Consider the following 22,086-nt stretch of genomic DNA (forward strand, 5'->3'; position numbering starts at 1 on the left):
ATCACTGCTGATCATTCTGCTTACATCAATTTGGTCCCTGCTTATAACAGGGTGACATGTTGGTATATGCTTATTGCTGGGCAGGGTTTCAGTACAGTTTTGAAAGGACATTTTGTTTTGTAAATTTCATAGACTCAAAAGTAAGTATTTCTGTTATGTAGGATTTAGGGTTAGACTAAGATGTACTTTGAATCTCTTGTTTGAGTTTATATATGCATTTCAACAAGAAAAAGCATTCTGAGCATCAGCCAGGAAGAGTAGCTCTTCAAATGCTTGTTTTTATCACCAACCAAAAACATTGCCACATGCATGGGATTTAACTAGAAGCAGATGGAAATAGAAATATCAATTGACAAGGGAATAGTGAAGGTACTGGATGACTGAACCAAAAATTCAGCTCATTCATTGAATTTTGCATGTGTGACTGGCAAAGCACTTCACAAAAAGTCCATATTATTATCTTAATTTTACAGATGGGGAAACAAACAGCAAAGTAATACATCAAAGGGGGAACCAAGAATACGTCTTAATCTTTTGTCTGTTTGGTGTGAGTAAGTAGTACTTATTTGTAGGAATTTAAAACTCTGCAGTTTGTCCTACATGTAAAACGATGGTGCAGCCCTCTCTAGAAGGGAGATCGTCACAGAAAAGATAAATTTATGTCTTGTCAGGTTGCCCTCACTCTGTTCATATTTTCTGTGGCTAATCAAAAAGCCATGGTATTCATTGAGGACCTACTTCACAAAGGTTCTTAAGCACGCATTTTAGTGGAATCAAAGGTATACTTAATCAGATTTGCAATTTCAGAGTTGACACTGCAGTTTTCAGCATCTGGAGAAATGCAAGCATTCTGCATGGCTGCAGAGCCTGCACGAGGGGAAAGGAATATGCCAGTTACAGGCAGAAAGTGGATTTTTTCTTTGCTTCAACTCACATTATCAGTACTACTTCAATCTTCAATGTTTTACTGTCTTTTGCTAGGTACATCACAGGAAGTGCTTGTAAGCATCTGTACTCTTTCCTTCTCCAGCTCTGCTAGGACTGCCAAGGTCATTCAAGTCTTCCCTGTCTTAATAAACAATGAAGCTCTCAATAAAGCCGAGATCCTCCTACTTTAGGTCACCATTAACCTTGCAAGGACTAGAAACAGTGGCTTGAAAACATTTTTAAACCTGCCATTCATTAGCAAGTAAAGAAGAGTTTAGACCACCTCCTGCCTTACAGGAACATAAATATTGCTACACATAGTAATGCTCATTATCGGATCAATAATATTTTTCCCTTTTTATTTTAATTAATTAAATCAGCTCATATACAAATTCTATACAAGTGTCTGCTTAGCTACTTCCAGACTGAAACACGGGTGCTTTCAGTAGCTGGTAGGACCATTTCCTCAGTCTTGTAGGAGAAGTTCTGTCCCTGCCTTTGGTCATTGAGGTTGAGAAGTGATAGGATGTATGGGATTCAGCAACAGTAGTTGGTGCCATGCAGGTCTGTACCAGCATTTAAACCAAGAATTCAGCAGCAGGATAAAGAATGCCGTTTTCTGTCTGGAAACAGAACTGGACCTAAATTTAGCTCAAGAAGTTGACAGCTTCTTTGTTAGGACTTAGATTTCTTTCTAGCTCTTCCTTATAGTACATAACTGAGACCACTTACATGTCCAAAAGGGAGCAAAAGCTAAAACTTTCAAAGATTGTATCAGATCCTCTCGAGCTATTTCCATCCAGTAAAGCACTAGTAGGAAGTGTTCCTTGCTGTACTCCTTGCAGCCTCCTTAGGGCTTTGTCTGGGCACTCCTCTGGGTGACAAATCCGGGATTCAGCCTTCACTGGGAAACATCTCTGACTGAAATGTATAGATTGGCAGGTAAGTAGCCCCTTTTTAAACAAAATGTTAATAAGATAGAGTGTAGTGAACCAAATTCTGTAACTATCACACGGGAAATCTGGAGCTGCTTTACTGAGGTGAATGGGGTTCCTCTGGCACTCAATTTTCTGATATTTAAGTAAACTTGGGAATCAACACTGTTTAAATAAAAATGTGGATGTATTTTTATGGAGCTAGTATTAGGCTCCCTTATCTTATATCCTAGAGAGCAGAAATCTAGATCCGTAAGGCTGCAAGAACTGGTTAATCTCACACTTTGTCGGGGAACAGCTTCTGCTCTTAAAAAAGTATGTGAAAGAGCTCTGAGGCTTTTAAGAGAAAAATGCTGGAGTACCCAGAGAGCGGCATCAGTGCAAGCGGGAAGTGTCCAGGGATGAATGAAGTACTTGTTCTTATGGCAGAAATGCAAGCAAGGTCTTGTTTCCTCTCTCCTGCCAGGGAAAGGTATATCCCAGCTGTGTCGCAACAGCTCACAGGGAGGAATGAGATGTCACAAATTTGTCTGATCAAATGCCAGAGCCTGCTTATCCCTTCCATTTGCATAGCAGACAGCACAGCTGATCTAAGCTGACTGTAAAGCACCTCTGTTAAGAGTGATTTGGATAGCCTAATGATCTTATATTTACATGTGACTTATGTCCCTTACTAATTCTGTTCCATTTGAAGCCCAGATATTTATGCAAAATGACTTAGAGCTTATTTACCTACCTTGTCTGACATGGCAAATTCCAGATACAGATAGAAGGTCAATTTAATCAGTGTTTCTGTGGCTCTTTCAAGGCGCTGTAGGGACAACTTGCAGTCTTCTCCACTAACCCTGCTACTCCCCTTTGGTGTCTATCTTTTGTGTAGGAGAAGCAGCAGGTCAGTGTTGGCCCCAGATCCTAGGGTAATCCATGGGGGACTGCCCTTGTTCTCACTTCAGTGGTTTATAGTCAACTGCAGTAGAAGTGCCTAAGCAAAATTTCTGATATGTTAATCTAATCTGCCGATTTGTAAAAGCATTCATCAAGATGTAGGACAGGGGACAACAATGAGAAGTCCCCAGGAATGATGAGACTCCTGCCTTTGGGCATGTGTGGCTGTAGCAGGGGTGCCGTGAGAAGCAGTACAAAGCAAGGAAAGAAACCTCTCTAATCACAGCGCGGAAGTGTTTGGTATCCCTTCAGATTTGGCTTAGCCCGTCTGGGATTTATATAAAACGTCCTTTAATAATAAAACATTGGAAGAAGCAGCTTCTGTTACTTGTTACCCAGGAAAAGATTCTGGATGAGGAATACTGTAAAATACATGTAGAGTACTTCACGAGCCACTTGACAGATGTGTGCATTGCAGGTGGAACACAGCAGCCATATGGCAACGTATTACAACAGTGTGTGGCAACGTGAATAAAAATGAAGAAAATATTATGCTGTTCAATAAGTATTTAATAGAGACCAAATAGCCCCTTTCACCCAGTCTTCCCAAGTGGTTTCTTGGCCTCTCCCTGTCTCAAATTATGATGTCGTTTTACAGTGAACTGTAGCTGCCTTTCAGCCAGAGATATTTCAAGTAGTAAATAAAGTTATTTTCTTTGATAGACAGAGAGAACGACAGGCATTAAAATCACTAAAGGTTTGGTTTTAATGCTTCAGGAGCAGGCCTAGTGCTTTCCAGTCCAGTTTTTGAAAAATGCTTTGTAAAATAAATACACAATCATTACAGTCATTTACATGAGGCTTAGGATAAATTAAATGACTGCAATTTCAATGTTATAATCTTTCCTCCTGCAAGCCATCCAACTGAACAAAACAAAGGCTTGGTGTTGGGATAAGGGTACTTTATTTTAGCTTACAGTGTAAAAATATGTTTATTAATTTTGTGTCATTGAGACTAAACCTGGAGTACCTGTATCTGAATATAGTGGAGAAAAAATGTAAAAATCGTCTAATTGTATCCTTAACAATAATATATTCTCTAGAAATCCAAAATCACCATGCCCAATCATTCTGAATAGGGCTCAGTCATTAAGATAGTGAGCACTATTTGGTGCGAGTAAAAAGTTATAAACATGATGAAGGGAATTAAATATTACCTGGCATGAAAAAAGTAAAGGGGAAAACAATAAAATCAGCATTACTTAAGAAGATCAACTCTGGCCTGTTACTGGACTCAGGCAGAAGATATCTTCATTGCAGGTTCTGTTTATTGCTGCAATGCCCATGTCTAATATGGTAGTTACATTTTACCATGGAGACAGACTCATCTTTTTATTTCCTATCATAATCGATATTGTTTGGTTGTCTTGCCTGTAAAGACTTTCTAGCCTTTATTTTTGGATTACAGTTGCAGATAATCTTGAAAGTAAAACTTTTCCAGGGCTGGAAAAGGAAGGGAAGTTAAAATTAAAGAAAATGTAAAGAAATATTTTGCCAAAATGAGGACTTTGTAATTAAGTAAGAAACAGCATATTATCTTATTGAATGGCTTCAATTTAACCACATTTACTAGAAAGACAAAAGAATGACATTTCTGTGACTGAAGTGGTAAAGTTTTGGAGATGAGAAATACCAAACCTATTTCTGCAACTAATATGGGATGAATTGGTGAATGCTGCTGCAGAGTGTGATGAATGCATTAACATTTTTCCTGTCATTTGATTATAATTATTTCAAGATAGGCGTATGAAATCTCACATATAAGAATACAATTTCACAATTACAAAACCAAGCCTGTAAACCTTTTAATTCTGAAGGATGAAAGCTTGTTTTACAACGTAAATTAAATAGGGGGCTGCTGAGGGTGGCCAGTGTGCACCTATTTGCTTATGGCAGAAAAACTGGAATTATTGCTTGTGATGTTAGCACATGACACTCAATAAAAAATTTTAAGAACTATATTGTAAGCTACCTATAGCTGTGTGTTTGGCTCTACTTGATGTGCCAAAAGAATATAAAGTCTAAGGACCTTGCCACTTCACTGAGTTAAAAACAAAAGAGTTAGTATGCAAAATGGCAGCCTCCAAAGAATATTAGCTAAAAAGTTCCAATTCATTTACTTTTGTTAGGTCGTCAATTTGCCTGTTATGATCAGCACAGAAATTTGTCTTTAAGCAGATTCTGAATGAAAGTGAAAAGAATGAAAATGAAACAAATGCTTGTGGAGAATAGACCCAATAGCGTGTAGCAAGTACTAAGTGGAGCAGAGACTGCCACGGGAGTGGTGTAGCCGATGGATTTTGCAGCAGGTGAAACAGTGCAAACATGTAAATAGGCTAGAGGAGCCGGTACATTTTATCCTTTGTCTTAAGGAATGAAAAATCCTTTTAACAGAGAAGACATTTGCAAATACTGAAAGCATAACACTGATAAAAGATGTTGCAAAAGTCTTATAAGGGGAGAAGTTTCTGGGATTTATATTCTTTTCTACCAGAAGCTGAAACATAGAAAATTGTCTTATGGAGAATGATTTCTTCAGCCTTTTTATCACTAAGAAAGCTTCATGCTGAGCAATTAGATTGGAGACAGATCAAAATGCAGATGCTTTATTTGGTTACCTTAATAGCTTAATAGGCTTTATGGATTATTACTCTCACAAGCCTTTTTGAGCTTATAAAATCCTAATGTATTTGCTCTTAGAAATGATGAGCTCAGTCCCAAAAACTCTTACTTACATTAGCCCCTCAGCGAGTTGCCTGATTTAGAGCCATTGATCTTTAACAGTCTGCACAATCGCCATCCTGTGCTTGCAAAAATACTGCAGAAGACAGCAAAGTGCAAGAAATTCCCAAGGGGAGCCAATGATTCTATAAAACTACCATGCTCCACTTGGTCCCTTCCCAAGGATATTTGGCCTATTTGCATTCATGCTGTAGCTAACCAAAAAGCAAATGTGTTGTATGTGGTAGATGTTAATTGAAACTGTATTTATATAAAAGCTATTGTTTTGGGTGACGTTGATGGTAATGAGGAGTTCTCACCTAGAGCAGGCGTTAGTTATCCTGTAGGAGAGTTGGGCTACAAAGTCTGTTCAGCTGCTTTTCAATTCAGAAAACCAGCCCCTCACAAGCAGGCATGAATCAACTTGAAGATAAATTCCCCTTAGTTAGCCATGGCTTTCCCAGGGATTAAGTTCCTCTATCTCCTAAACTTCGGTGTGTCCATCCCTTTGGGTATCACAAGGTTTTCTAGCCTTGCTTTTTGTTTTGCCTTCTGATGTTGATCTTTTCATATTAGACCAAGTCTCCTTGACCATTAAGTTGATATTAAGTCTGTCTTTATAGTGTCCAAAATTGATGCTGATGGGAGTTTTGCCATATGACTACATTTCTGGGTCTAGCTACTATAGCTATAGCCCTGAAAACATCTGTGGAGTTACTTGAAGAGGTGTAATGAAGAGTTACATATGAAAACTATGCACAACCTGATGATTCCCCAGTGACCATAGCTCTCCAGTTGATGGGCTGTATTGGTTTTTTTAACACTGACAACTGCCTGTCATTTGGATATTTCTGTAGGCTTTTCCTCCTGATGTTTCTTGCCTTCAGTGGTGTAGTTCAGGGAATAGATAATGACCAGCTATTGCTGCGAGGTTTTCTGGCTCAAGTAGCATAAATGTGTATATTTGGAGTGAACAGACTGGAGTCATAATTGCATCTCTCCATGACACTTACTCAAAAGTGATCCTGTTTCATCTGCAGCAGATGAATTCATTGCTATTAGAGTTTTTTTTTTAATAGTTCTTTCGATCTCTTGTGAAGAAGTGAGATTTGCACTGCATGGTGTTTTCCACTCTGGTATTAAAAGTTCTGCCAGATATTTCTGACCACAGCAAAAGTAGTATGTAACTTTTAGTCCTGAGGTCATTGACAGGCCTTACAGAAAACCTGGCAGTTTTAAAGAAAAATGCAAGACAGTGAGTATGCTAGTGGTATAGACCTTATCAAAAGAAAACCAAAAAAATTAGAAAGCAAGACTGATTCAGAAAGTGTTGAGGGAAAAAAACAACAATCAAATGGTCCTTCTCCTGAGAATATCAGTCTGAAGACCAGACAGGAATCAGACTAATAACCATGAATCAAACCTTTTCTGCAGGACATTCTGAAACCTTGTTCATTAAGTGTGTAGAATAGGATTATGTCTGCTTAACATCCTAAAATTGTAATTATCTTTAAAAGACTTTAAAAAGGCATGGGAAAAGTTCAGTTCTTGTTCATTTGCAAGAGTGAGTCACAAACTACTTAAAGCAGAAGTTTCACTAAGAAGAATGTAAGAAACAGCAGCTATCAAGAAGCCAGTACCTGCTGCTCGTGACTTTTTAAAGGAAACCTTGATCTTGGCGCAGTCATTGCTGACAATTTTTGCTGATACCTTGGGAAAGATAAATACAAAAATACGGTATATAATGCATAATAAGAAGATTTGCTTCTCACTGTGTGCTAGACTAGCTCTTGCATGTGACCACAGCACCTTTTAATGCAGAAATGAAACTTGCTTGCTTTAACTTGTTTAATACTAGTAAGTGGCTTACGTCAATCTGTGTTTACAAGGTTGTCTACACAACGACAAAGCAGCACAAATATAATTTTATAAATGAAACTGAGATTCATCTTCATAGTTTAGTTTCCTCCTGAAATCAGAAGAGTTTGTAGGTATTAGACACTAGACATTAGTTTGTGTAAATGCTAAATTAGGCAAATTTGAAGGACATAAATGACATAGCAGATGAAATACTTTTTGTCATCAGCAAAAAGCAACCTGTAGAATTTAGATAACAGAGCCAGATTTCTCTTCAAGTAATGAAAGAAGGGAGCAAATGAATTAAGGAAAATTCAATGTGTTTTTTCTAAAGAAGTCAGGCACACACACATCACAATAAATTCTGATGTCCTAAATGACAGAAAACAAGGTGCAGAGAGTATTCTAATTTTCATTTCTGTGTAGGAGTTCACATTACAACAGATAAAATGCCTGAAATAATTAAATAAAATAATGTTCCAATTCCCAGTAGGAGGAATTAAATGAAAATTGATAATGAACAATTTGCTGCAAAGGTTTTAAATCACTCTGTTTCAATTCAGTAGCAAGCAGGGTATTTTTATAGGAATTTCATAGTCTAGTGATGACAGTGAAGAAGTTTGTCTTTCTAGATAAATTTTGTGTAAGTAGAATCCAACTTGCCACATCAGACTTTCACAACTCTGTGTGTAACCTGACTTCTTTTTTCAGAACTTGTGATGGAAGTGATTGGGATTTGTTTGTTTGGGACATTGCTACTTATATTTTTTTGTTGTTCTGATTTATTTAATTGTCTTTAAGTGTGAGAGATGCAATGTCTTTCTAGTATTTGCTTTTTCACAGTACTTTAATCAGAGAGATATGGAAGTCCCTTTGTTGGATATTCTCTCATGCTCTAGAAGGGCAAAGTTAACTTGTTGCACAAATGCTTCATGATCACTATGATTTTATACAAAAAGATGAGTCTTAGATCTTAGGATTAATTTTAAATGTCAAGTCATGTTTGGAAAGATTTAGCCAATAGGTCTACATTTCTCTGGAATATTTATGTCCCATGTTTCCAAGAGCTAAATAACATAAATTCAGCACCTTCCCACAAAAAAAAAAATCAATTATTAGCATCAATGGTCTGCTCTTGGGTCTGTGGCTGCTTCTTGGGCAGAAAAGAAAGGTTTTATAAAACAAAATTTTGAGGCTGTCAGTGTATGTCCTTACTTAATAAGATGATAGATAAGAAAAAAGCACCCCTGCTTCTGTGGGTAAAATACTTTCTCCATGCTCACAGAAATTTATACTTTCAGTGTTTTGGCAGCATTTTTGTCTTTTTTAGTTTTATATGTCTTAACTTGTTTTCATCTAAGACGTCTCATCATTCTCTGTCGTCTAAACCAAGGGATGAGCCTGTTCTGTGTTAATACAACTGTAAATAAGGCTTGAACAGTTGTGTTAACTAACCTATCTCTGTCAGAGGAATGAATATGTGTAGCTCTTCCACAGGACAGATGAAGAGTTGGGAGAGCTCCAGAGGCTGTGCAAAAACATTGACTCTGCGCTGGCTTTTAGGTCCAAGGTGTTTGGTGAAACGACCAGCCTGTCCCCATGCAAATCTGTGTTTAGCTGTTCTCCGGCTGTGCCCAGATTTCTAGGCACTGCCAAGGTTGCAGTAGATTCTGTTAGCACACCAAACCCGGCTACCGCCCGGGTCGATCCTGCAGCCTTGTGTCACAGATAGCTCTCCTAATCCAGCAGACGGGAGCAGCTCATGTTTATTCCCAACCTGAATGAGCTTTCAGCTAGAAACGAGACATGAAAGGGCGTTTGCATCCTGTTATAGCTCCTGCTTTGCCATCCTTTAATGAGCTCAGGGAGGAGGCTGTAATGTCCTTACTCGCCTGCGACTCCGAATGCGGGGCAGGCCGGGAGTGAAAGCAGTGAGAGTTGCGGAGGGCGGCTGAGCCGCAGCGTGGCTGCGCCCGTGCTGTGTCAAGCGGCTCAGGGTGCTGCTAATGAGGGCGGCCAGACAGCCCTTTAGCCGGGAGGAGCGGCGGCACAACTTGCCGTGGTTCGCCGTAGCATCGAGAAAGCGATGTTGAACGTGTATTGGTTTTTTAACGGCTCGTGCTGTGAGAGCTGACGAGCATGGGTGGGACATGAGGTTATTTAAATGCTTTCTCCAAAAATATGCTGGCAATTGATATTGTTGGAGCAGCTGAACTCTCCAGATCCCCAGCCCAGTCTGATAGTGCTTGTCAGGGTAAGCGACTGGATCTAGAACCGCCGGTCTTCTCAGCTCTGGTCATTGCAGTGTTGCATGGCAGGGATATGTGACTTTAAACTACACAAAGATCTCAGTTTTTGCATCTGGCTATGTGCTGGGTGAGCCTCCAGGCTGAGCTGGCGAAGTCCTGACAATCCACAGGGTGGAGGAAGAGCCTGACTGTGTGACTGAAGATGTCCTTGTCAGACAAGGTCTGAGAGAAGGTGTGGAGTAGGAGCACCTCCTACAGATGAACTTAGATAAACCCACAGCTTAATGAACCGGCAGTAACATCCAGAGAGAGAGACTTTTTATTTAGTAGCATATGATAACTAGTGCTTTAGTTATTCTTACAGCTGCAGATGCACTGGGATCTGCCAGTAGACCCCTGAGGGTGGAAAACATTGATATTGCAAAATGCATCTTTTATTTTCACTGCATTTTGCATTAAATGTAACAAATTATGAGGCTGACACGACACCTTGCTTCAATGTGCTGTAGAATAAATATCACAACTCTTCCTGCATGCTCTACCAGATCCTGCTCTCAATTCATTTAGTTTTATGCTAATCCCACGGAATTAATTCACAGTGCTGTGAAATCAGACTTTGAGCCAGGGTTTTTTTGTTCTTTTGATCTGATGGAGGTTTTCCATGCCAGTGTACCCTGTGCTTGTTATTCCTTTATTTAAGATCATGATTTTACCTGACTTTCTCAACTTTTGTCATGTAATTGCTAAACCTCCATGAATCAGAATCAAAAAGTTTTGATAATTCAAATTTAACAGAACATTGAAAAACGTGAATGGTTTGAGAGGAGATTTTGAAGATTGTATATAAGGGAGTTCAGTTTGGAAATGGAACGCAGTTAACAGGAAGTGGGCAGTAACAGTCCTAATGATCTTTCCCATTCAGTAAGCACAGTTTTGAATTAAAAGAAAAAAAATTAATATAAAAAGCACCCTTCAGATACTGCCATAAACATCTGCAGCAGGACTGCAGGACTACTATTTATGAAGCATGTTAAAAATGTATATGCATTTTTGCATATGTATGTGCTCCAGTAAAATTGCCAGTAAAACAAACATGAGGTAGTCATACTAAGGGAGTTTTAATCTGTGTTTCTTCTCATTTTGGCCGCACAGTGTTTTACAGATGAATGTCAAGAATCAAATACATTTGTTGTCACTGACTCCCTTGGTCAGCATTGTAAGCAGAAAAGCTGGTTAACGTAAAAAAAATGTGTAGAACACAATATCATAAAAAGTGACTTAATTAATAAAATACTGATTGGAGCCTCGCAAACTCTCACATGAGAGAACCATGTTTACTGACAATTTAGCTTGATAGAGACTGCAGTTTCCCAAAGTTCAAGTGAATATTGTGAAGAGAATCATGTGTGCATTGTTTACTGAAGTTTTTACATGCTTGCAGCATGACTGCAGAGTCATGTGGAAACAGAAACGTGTAGATTCATAGCAATGGGAATCTTCTGTAGAACCAAAAACTAGTTTATGGATTACTTCCAGACAGCTTAAGACTGCAAAGCAGGTAATGATTTCTGGCTTACCTTACCTTTCTGTCTTCTTTATATGACCAATTTAGTTGTATTAAAGGTTTATCCTATGGAACTTCGTTGTTCCCTCTTGGAACAACCAGATTTTTGTAGATCCAGCAGTACGTGCATTACCTGAAAGCAAGGATTTACACTGGGATGTCATTAAAGCCAAAAACATGCCAACCTAGGACATAGCCACAGGAACTGAAATTTCGCTATTGAATAATCAGCAAGTATTTATATTGAGGCTTAGAAAGTGTTGTCTGTTTTAATGGAATTCACACCCAGTATATTTCATTATGAGGGCCCAGCGTTGCTATGCAAGTCCAAGTCTTGTTTTCATACGCCCTTTGTAATGGTGACTTCACTTAATGCAAAGGCATAGTTTTTCTTAAAGGCTTCCCCTGATCCTCTGTTTCTTGTACCTTTTACACTGAAGAAAGTCTAGGTGGAGCTGCACCGTATTGAAACCAGTGGGGTGTAACTGCCCTCTCCTTGATAAATGCAGATAGTTATGATCACACTTCTTAATGAAAACAGATAGCTGAAACAGAAGCAGCATCCATCTCAGATAAAGAGGTGTGCCGGTCCCTGGAACAGAGATGTTCATGGTGGACTGGATTTCCATGGGCGTTGTCTGATCTGCCTGCCAAAGAGGTAGGAGGAAAAAAGGCAGAGGAAAGTACAAGACATGATGAAAGAAGGTTCCAGGAGAAAAATCACGAGAAGAAAAGACAGCGGCAAACTGAGCAACTTGGGTCGTGCTAAGCCAACAACTCCTGCTGGCTAACAGGAGGCTTAAAGCTGGGGGTAATGGCGTGAATGCCATCACACGGCACATATAGGACAACCAGGTGATCAGGCCCAGTCAGCATTGTTGTATGAAAAGCAGATTCTGCTTGACTAACCTGATCTCCTTCCATGACAAGATGACCTGCTTAATGCATGAGGGAAAGGCTGTGGATGTTGCTTACCGGGACTTTATTAAAGCCTTTGACATGCCACAGCATTCTCCTGGAAAAACTGGGTGCTCATGGCTTGGATGGGTGTACTCTTTGCTAAGTAAAAAACTGGCTGTATGGCCAGGCGCAAAGGGTTGTGGTGAATGGAGTTAAATCCAGTTGGTGGCCGGTCACAAGTTCCCCAGGGCTTAGTATTGGGGCCTCAATATTATCAATGATCTGGATGAGGGGATCGACTGCACCCTCAGTAAGTTTGCAGAGTGTTGATCTGCTTGAGGGTAGTAGGGCTCTACAGAGGCATCAGGACAGGCTGGATCAGTGCGTTGAGGCCAAGTGTATGAGGTTCAGGAAGGCTAAAGTACCTGTTAGTACACGTAGGTCACAACAACCGCATGCAATGCTACAGGCTTGTGAAAAAGTAGCTGGAAAGCTGCCCAGCGGAAAAGGACTTGGGGGTGTTGATTTACAGCCGGCTGAATATGAGCCGGGCGGGTGCCCAGGTGGCCAAGAAGGCCAACAGCATCCTGGCCTGTATCAGAAATAGTGTGGCCAGCAGGAGTAGGGAAGTGATTGTGCCCCTGTACTTGGCACTGGTGAGGCCGCACCTTGAGTACTGTGTTCAGTTTTGGGCCCCTCACTACAGGAAAGAAAATGAGGTGCTGGAGCGTGTCCAGAGAAGGGCAACAAAGCTGGTGAATGATCGGGAGCACAAATCTTATGAGGAGCAGCTGAGGGAACTGGGATTGTTTGTCCTGGAGAAGGCAAGGCTGAGGGGAGACCTTAATCATGCTGTACCAGTACCTGACAGAAGGTTGTAGTACGGTGAGTGTCGGTCTCTTCTCCCAAGTAACAAGCAATAGGACAAGCGCAAACAACTTCAAGTTGCTGGAAGAGGGGGAGGTGTAGATTGGATATTGGGTAAAATTTCTTCACTGAAAGGGTTATTAACCATTGGAACAGACTCCCCGGGGAAGTGGTTGAGTGACCATCCCTGGAGGTATTTAAATGCCTTGTGGATGTGGAACTTAGGGATATGGTTTATTGATGGCCTTGGCAGTGTCAAGTTAATGATGGTCTTAAGAGTCTTTTCCAACCAAATGATTCTATAATTCTGTGATTCTACCATTAAACATCTATTATAACTGTTCTGGTCATGCTTGTCTTTCTTCCTGCTTCCTCTTTTTTAAACTGTGTGAGGTAGACCACTTTAAATGTTATTACTGTTTCATGGAAAAGGTAGTCCCACAGGATGCTAAGGCTTTCCCTTTGTCTCATTTAAGGGACAGCGTTCTACCTTCTATTCTCTGTCCCCTTCTGGCACTGTGGGAAACGTCACCTATTAGCAATGCTCAGCTAGCTTTCTCAATATTATTCACTTTTATATATTTTATATGCCTCTCTCTCAGTTGATTACATTCTTCCTGCAGTGCTATCCTGAGAGCTAGATCCAGCATGAGTTTCTGTCAGCTGACAATAAAGTTGCCCGAGATTCTGGTGACAAAAAGTCACCTGGAGGGGAAAGGCAGCTTTGAAAAAAGACAGAGAAGTGAGCAGAGCTTGGTGGAAGGGGGTCGTGACCAGGGCCGCTGAGGAGGCACTGATTCAGCATTTCCTCCCTGCAGGCTGTGCAGGCTGGGTTCTTCTCTGCAGCTGGAGCTGCCCGTGTCCTTCAGGATCTCCAGGGTGTTGGAGGTGGAAAGGCAGTGAAACTGCAGTCTTTTTGCCCTTGTGATGAATTCTCTGGAATGTACAGCCAACTTAACTGCAATGAGATTTATTTGGTAGTTGCAAACCAGCATAACATTAGCAAGCCCTAAGATTTGTCAAACTCTTTCCTCTCTGGCAATTATTGTGACTATTTTTAAGGCAAACTCTAAAGCCTCCATAATCTGTAGCAGATCCTTTGCGTATTTAGGTAAGCAGAAGTCCTAGGAAATGCTTTTTTGCTGGCTTCTTACTAAGCTGTTCAGGTTTGATTGAGTTGTAAGAAATGAAGAACAGGCATCTCCTCTCAGTAGTCTCTGTGGTGTAGTTGGAGTTCAGCTGAAAACCTTCCCAGACCCCTGCCCAGAATTTGCAGTTTGTTTTGTGGGTGATTTTAATTCAGAGCTTTTTTAAGTTTTGAGAACTTAATCTTGGAACACTCACTAATGCTTTCCCGTGTAATATCGTTGATGAAGTAGCAGTGTATTAAGCACTTTAGATACAGGTATTTTAAAGCTAGCCACATAAATCCATACTGAAGTACTTAAACTGTCACTTGTGAGCAAATGTATTGTATGCATGAGTATCTATTGACCGCTGTAAGTACCTAACTTTAGTTTTTGATTTTGTTTGTTTATTTGTTTTTTTTAAATATTCTTTTGTCCCCCTGAGAGTTACAGAGACATACAGAGCTATGGTGCTAATTTTTAGAATTTAAAAAACAGAAAAAGGTGACTTCATTGACAAGTCTTGAAATGATGGTAAGAGGACAACTTAAAACTGCATAATTACTTGTGACACTAAGGTGATTAAAAACTCATCAAGTCTTTAAGCTCGAGCTATTACATTGCCATTCTAAGCCAAAGATACCTGACTTTAAGCAAGTTCAGAGAAGGTGAGAGACATGGGGCAGACTCTGACTTTCTCACACATGTTGAATCGCTAAATATCATATGATTGGTCCTACAGGCTGGCTGGAAGAGTCCAATTTCATATAATGGTATGCTTAAAAATCTGGAATTAAATCAGTTGACCTAACATTAGCATGTGATTTAGCAACTGATATCTTAAACCATCCATTTGTCACTGCTTGAATTGGCTAAGATGCATCTGTTATGAACATTTATGAGGATTCACTATGTGTATGCACATTGGGTAACTGCGTGAACAGACTAGCATAAAAGAGGCAGCTGATCTGAATGAACAAAGACATTCTGCTTTGCCCAGGGCCACAGCTTTCACACTAGGTGCTTGTAAACAAGCAGTTGTAAATGCAGCCAGGTATTCCAATTTGATGGTCCAGCTCAGTGTCTTTCAAAGTTCAAGCTTAATTTAATAAATTCTTTGTTTTAATGAATAAAGCGAGCTTACAACCACAATTTAATTTTGGATATGGTTCTTGTGAATCATATTTATTTTCTTCAATGATACAGAAGTCTGCCTTCTTTAGGTAGAACTCTCTTTTTTACTTTACTTTTAGGACAGAGAAGAGTGAAAGGAAGGAAGAAGGCTGGCAAAGTGAAAGGGAATTTTAGTTTCTTTTTCTACAGTGTGCTTACTAAAGCTTTCTCCTCTGTTTTAAATAGGATCCAAGGTTCTGTTACTCAGTGTTAGTTCACAGTCTAGATTCAGGTAATGATCTACTAAGCAGTAACATGTAAGTTAAAATCCTTACTATCAGTTTACTATAACTTAAATGCAGAAATATTCCTGTACAGCCACTGGCAGCCTTTCTACGTAATAAATCTAGAGACAGGGGTAATGAGACGCATCACGCTCCAATGGTACTGGCCCCATTGCAGCACCTGACAGAGCTTCTGTAGACTGTGGTGGTGATGGTCAACTTTTATTTCCACGGATATCTAGAATAATTTTAGTTTAAGTATATTGAGACCACTAGGACTTGCACTTCTCAGTTTCCTGCCAACCATACAAAGCCCGCCCATCAAGTAGGCAAGGATTATAACATGGCATTGTTTTGGGATATTCACAGAAAGAAGGTCTAAGGGATTCTAATTTGGTAAAATCCAAAGATACATGTATTAAGAATATTAGATAAAATAATACCCCTTAATTCATGTTTTTGTTCCTTTACTGAGCTCATTAAGCTTATTTCTGAAATGTGTCTAGCTGAGTTTGTTGCTTTGGATTTTAGTTATGCATTAACCTAACGTCATATAATTTCAAATAAACACAGAACAGGTCTAATCCAAATACATTACTAGCACTCCTTAGGATGCTGACTTTTAGAAGCAATATAGACCTCTTAAGTTAACTAGGTTGACTTCAGTCCCTGCCTTTGAAATGCATCTTGGTTTTCTGAAGTCCAGCCTGATAAAAAAAACATGGACCTTAAGTGTAAGTGTCATGCAAAGATTAGAGTGCCCTGTGCACCAAGAAAACTATCACCTGTAATTTACTGCAGGAATGACAAGCAGTGACTCACTGATAGGTATAAAATTGCAGAGTCTAGATGCCATTTTTGAAAACAGGCGTAAGAGTAACAGAAGTCCGTCACTATTAAACATCTTGAGACAATTTAGCAAACCTGTATCTGGGCTCATATTCTACAATAGAGGCACCATATTGCATTCAGCACCACACTGCCAGCCACCAAACATCATGAACCTTCATTATTCCCATAAAAGCTGACTGAAAAAAAATATTTTTCGTTATTATAGTTGGAAAAGATTTAGCAAGCAGGATAGAGTTGTGAACCCACATTGTACAAAAGATGTTGAAATTCAGTTTTTAGCTGTAGTTGTTTGACAGCCTGCTTTTCTCATGTTAGGAGAAGGGGTGGGCCAGTCCAGTTCACTAATTGTTTCAGGCTATTGAACCTGTGACATGGAAACTTAAACTAGAGCAACAACTCCTAGAGCTGCAGGCAGTCAGCTCTCTGATTCTGGTTTTGGAATACACAGTCTAATGGTATGGTTCAAATTACTAGCCATCTTTTATTAACAAAGATATTCTGCATCAAATACTTAGAGCTTTTTATAGATTCTGCTCCTCATTTGACTGTCATGATGCCCTTTATTTTAAAGGAGAGCATAAGGAGGTTTGCCACGTAGCTGGTGAGGCGTCATCTCTTGCATGAATTACTTCAGGAGCCTGTTTCTTAAGAGCACATATTCCCAAACAAGGCAAGGAAGATGTCAGGCTTAATCACTAATGGACTTACGTCACAGAGAAAAAAAGATGTGTGAAAATGATGGTAAAGCCCATCTTCGTAGCAATTAGACCTTTTTTTTGATTCTTCCTGAAACAAAATGTTTTAAGACTTTTAGCACAGGTGGAGCAAACTTGAATACATGATCACCAATACAGGCGAGAAGAAGGACAAATTCTTACATACTGCCATGGTATACAGGAGAACCAACAAATATTTTTCTGAATTCTCTAAAAAATTAGTGAACTGTTTCATGATTAATCTTTTTATAATTCTGATAAAGACATAATAAGGGATTGTGCCCCAGATACTTTTGAATAAGAGAGTATATTAGAATGCATTGTGTCATTTTGCAGAACTATAATAAATTTGTGATTTTAAAGATATTGTAACATGTAGATGCAGAAGGTAATTTTTTACTAGTAATTCCTTCAGAAATATACGTAATGCACAAATGACAAGGAATTTCCACCTCTTTCTGATTCTGAGGCAACTAATATGCAACGGTTGCCATGATTTAAGAGCAAACTTATCTTTACAGAAAATGTGTCTTTTCTTTGAAGAGATAACTGTTGATTATGTTCAAAAATGTAGTATTTACTCCCAGTGCAAAGAAACACAACTGTTTTAACCTTGGACCAGTTTTTAAGTGTTGTCTTAAATTAAAAGGTTGTATAAAATGTCTGAATACTAAATGCTTCTACAAGGGAAAAATGGTACTTCAGAATACAATGAACAAGTAAATGCAAAATTCACTGTAAACAATAGGAAAATAGTTTAATTTGCTATCCTAATTGGGACAAAATGCCATCAAATACATGATGTAAGCAGCAACACCACAACTGAATTTTTCACTGCCATAGTTTAAAACACTATTTTAAGGTGTTATTATTATTAATCCAGGAGATAATCCAGGCATTATAAGTACCACCAAAATGTCAAACCATTACTTAAATTCCTGTTTTTAAAACTGTGGAGGCATTTCTGTCTTAAAATTCTATTTATATTCCAGTCTTGAGCATTTTTTCTAGGATATAACTTGACTGGCAAGTTAAGCTCAGAAACAATTGTGGTACTAATCATGTGTGGAAAAAACAATTTTAAAAATCTCTTTCGCGGTATTATATCCCATCCTGTACTGACAAAGAATTAAATTAGTTCAGATGTGTTTTTCACTTTTCTTTTATTTCCTTAACATATATGCAAAATTTATTTCATTATTCTTTCTCTTTATAATGTAATTATCTCATCTCCTACAAATTAAATGATATGGTACAAATGATCATCTAGTTGTTTTTATATATTCATGCAGCTTCATCCCATTCCCTTTCAAGTAAATGACAGTGTTTCCTTCAACAATATTTTTTTTTTATGAAAGCCCTCATATTAAGCCTAGAGCATGCTCAGTATTTTTGAGGCATGCTGAATGCTCTCAACTCCTCTTGGCCATAAGAAAGGTAGCATTCTTCAGCCCTTTGTCAGGTAGAACGTGGCAAATTACTCAGATTTATCAAGTATATATTCTCATGTCTTTCAATATTATAATTAAGAAACAGATTTCCTATCTTCAAGTTCAAAAGCCCAAATAATAATTTTTTAAACTTTATTAAAATTCCAGTTCTGAACACTCATCCACATCTCACAAACTTCTGTAACTACACCCACGGATCTTTAGGACTTGACTATCCTAAATTGCTATCCTTTGGACACAAGAAGAACTTTCCCTGGCTTGTCCTTTTTGCTTTCTCAGAAATTTTGCTGCAAGATAAATTTTCCCTCCCGTGAAAGTCCCTCAAAGTACGCACAAATAAGGCATGGATTTGCAAGTGTGTGTGTGGATTTGTATCTGAAAGAGCACATGTATGTATACTACATATATATACACATTATGCAAAATTTTCTAAGATGCATCCACTCTTTTAATGACATTTTAGAACACAGATTTTGTATTTTATTTTTCTTTCCTTTTCTTTCCACTTTTTTAAAAGTTCTTTCTGTGATGGTTGTCTTCGGTAGAGGCATAAAACTTTTTTTTTTCCTAACTGTTCTCACACCAGGGAAATCTAATTTCAGAGGTGACAGGTAGTTCCTTTATCAGAACAAAGATCTTTTCTTTGCCTCATTAACTCTTGTTCGAGTTAATATTCACAGCTGTGCGGGGTGTACATTTTTGACAAAGAGTTCAGTTCTGGTTATTCTTTTACTTATTATGTAACAGAAAGGATCTGCTCCGTTATCAGTGGCTCATAACTGCTTGCCTTTGACTTAACCTTCAAGATTAATCCACTAACCCTGAAAGTTAGTGTTGATCTGTGTCCAAAAACTGTTTCACTGTACTGGGGAAATTGTTCCATAGAACAGTTGCCATGTAATTTGTTTTCTATATGTAGTGCACCCAACAAGAGCCTTGAGATGGAGGAAATTATTTATATGCCAGCTTGTGGGGAAGGGGTTATGATCAAATAAGAATGAATGAGAGGCAGCTGGAGTTTGCATTGTGTTCTATTTTAATTAGTACTTGATGATAATAGGTTTTCCTATTATTTCATGTATTCTGGTGTTAGCTTTTCTTCCTCGGGATAAGCATAATGACTAGAAAAATAACTTGACTTTATCACACAGTTTTCAAGATGTCACGGAAACATATTCCATGACAAAAGTTCTGAGTTCCTGTTTAATATAGCTGTTAATCCTATTAAAGAAACAAGCAAGACTCGTGACTACAAAGCAGATACAAAATTTTGCATTTGCTTGTTTTCAGGGCAAATTCTGTTCTTCCGCAGAAGTTTCTCCTGGTGATGCGCTCTGCGGCTGTTGTCCTGGTGATAGGACATAGGAATCACAAATCATCTCCAGGATACATCATTTGCTTGAAAGCTTTAATTGCCTTTAAAATCCAGCTGGAGTCTCATTTTCCTTCATGGCAGAGCAATACGTGTCATATTGGCTGCCCTTAACCAGAGCTGCCAGTTTGGGCGAAATGGCCATTTGCTGGGAGTGGTGAAACGGAAACACCTTTTTTTCATTTCCGTGCCTAGTCCCTTCCTGCAAAACACCAAGGCAATGCTACTCCCTTTTAGGCTTTTTATCGGTCAGTCCTGAGGTTCTTACTGCTTTGAAACACTTCTTACTGTGTTTCAGCCCTCGCTCTCTCAAACTGCTTGGCGTACAGGGAGTTTGCCTCCCTGCACAATTTGTGTGAGTGAGCACCGCGACCTGCAGCCCAGCTGCTGTGTGCCAGGCCCTGAAATGACAACGGTTCCCGTCCAAGAAACTGGCAGGAATAAAAGACTCCTGCGACGTTAGAGTGTGAATTTACTCTGATTTACTTGATCACTAGGGTGCTTTAATTTGAGTGGTTCAAAAACCTATCACAACAGCATTCATAGGATCAGTCTGTGGTGTTTTATTGCCTTCCCGTTCCATGCATGCTCCATCTGACACTATCTTTTTGTTCTTTTTCCCATTCATGCAGTCACCCAATGCTGGCGACAAGGATGACCAAACACTGACGGTAGGCAGCAATTAGTATGTGTTTGAGCATTTATTTCTGAGGAGGGTGGTGAGACAAGTCTTACTTTGGCTTGGCACACATCAGCATTATTCTAAATTACAGGGATTTCTTCCCCCTCCTATGCTTTGCTTGAATTTAAATAATTTATTTCCAGTGATAAAGCGGTGAATTAATTTTCATGTTCAGTTTCTGTCATTTTTCATTTAGGATTTGTATGACAGCAAAGATTAATCCATGTACCATGTACTATTGCAAAATACTATTTTCTTTAGGGTTGTTTTTTCCCTATAATTGGATTTCAGGGTCGTCTTAGTCACTGGTCTGTTGGCTCTAATTATCCTTTTTATCAAAACAAGCAGACAGCCATCCACGGAGCAGCCTTATCTAGGTGATATATTAAATGCATCAATTACTGTACTGGACAATGGCAGGAGGAAAAGATCCTCAGAATATGTTTTAAATTTCTTTAAAAGCACGTAAAAGATGCTTGTATGTTAGCTCCATTGCTGCAAGTGTCTGCACTGACTTACCCACACTCGAAATCTGGTTTTGCAATCAGTACTTAATGGATTGAACCAAAGCAAGGAGTATGTTTCACTCTAACTGAACTTTAGGATTTTGCCATTAAAAAAGGGTACTCTCTGCCCTTTTTCTCCATAATTTTGATAATATGCGCATTTGCAATGTACAGAGGAAATAAAAATTAGAACTTACTTCAGGGGTTCAACCACAAGTTTCTACAAAGAAACAACTTATGAATTCTTCTTGATCCAAGTATGAAGTTTTTATTTTCTTAACATTTTAAGAGTTTTCACAGAGGAGGATTCTTTTTTCCCTGCTCTTTTCCTGAGCCCTGGGAGACTAATGACTAATCTGATGATCCATCATCTCCAGAGAAATTGTCTATATATATGGCAATGTTTAATACAGTGTAAAGTTTAATATAATCTGCTATAGAGGATGGTTGAAAATGTTTCACTGTGTAGTGAGATGTGAGATTAATTCATAGTGTTTCAGGCCTGTTTCCACACAAACAACAAAAAAACCCTACATTCTTTCCCTTATTTTTTCACCTAGACCAAGCCACGGCTCCAGCGTGGAGGAAGCTCTGCATCTCTCCACAACAGTCTAATGAGGAACAGCATCTTCCAGCTCATGATTCACACACTTGACCCTCTTGCTGAAGGTATTCCTATTAATTTTTTTGGTTTTCTGTTGCAAGAGCAAACAAATGCTTTCCTTTTCCCTTCTGCCCATGAAACTATTTTTTGCACTTCTGTTGCTTTCACCGGTCTTTTCTGAGTGTGTCAGAATTTTCCGAGAGAGTTTTGCAATCTTATGGCATGGTGTACATAGTCCCACTAAGACTTGCAACTCAGGAGATGTGTTCATTGTGGTGCTAACTAAAACTGATCGTTTGGTTGATGCATATCGTAACTACTGTTTTGTTTTGCCTCTGGCTTCAGCAGCAATTTAAAAGTTACAAAAATTCTATCCTCTTGTACTTTTGCAGAGGTTTTTTATGTTTTCTTTCC

General features: G+C 38.9%; 1 protein-coding gene across 1 annotated transcript in view; it reads left to right on the forward strand.

The window, feature by feature from the left end:
* Positions 1 to 21,737, forward strand: part of SLC24A2 (solute carrier family 24 (sodium/potassium/calcium exchanger), member 2) — a gene marked incomplete at its 3' end in the record, with an annotated part of 58,291 nt that extends 36,554 nt beyond the window's left edge. Inside the window, exons 2-3 of the mRNA XM_010288654.1 lie at positions 20,513 to 20,551; positions 21,629 to 21,737. Coding sequence (XP_010286956.1) covers positions 20,513 to 20,551; positions 21,629 to 21,737 — 148 coding nt within the window. The remainder of the gene's footprint in view (positions 1 to 20,512; positions 20,552 to 21,628) is intronic.
* Between the last annotated feature and the right edge of the window lie 349 nt (positions 21,738 to 22,086).

This window comes from Phaethon lepturus, unplaced genomic scaffold (assembly GCF_000687285.1).
Source record: "Phaethon lepturus isolate BGI_N335 unplaced genomic scaffold, ASM68728v1 scaffold17916, whole genome shotgun sequence".
Lineage (NCBI taxonomy): Eukaryota > Metazoa > Chordata > Aves > Phaethontiformes > Phaethontidae > Phaethon > Phaethon lepturus.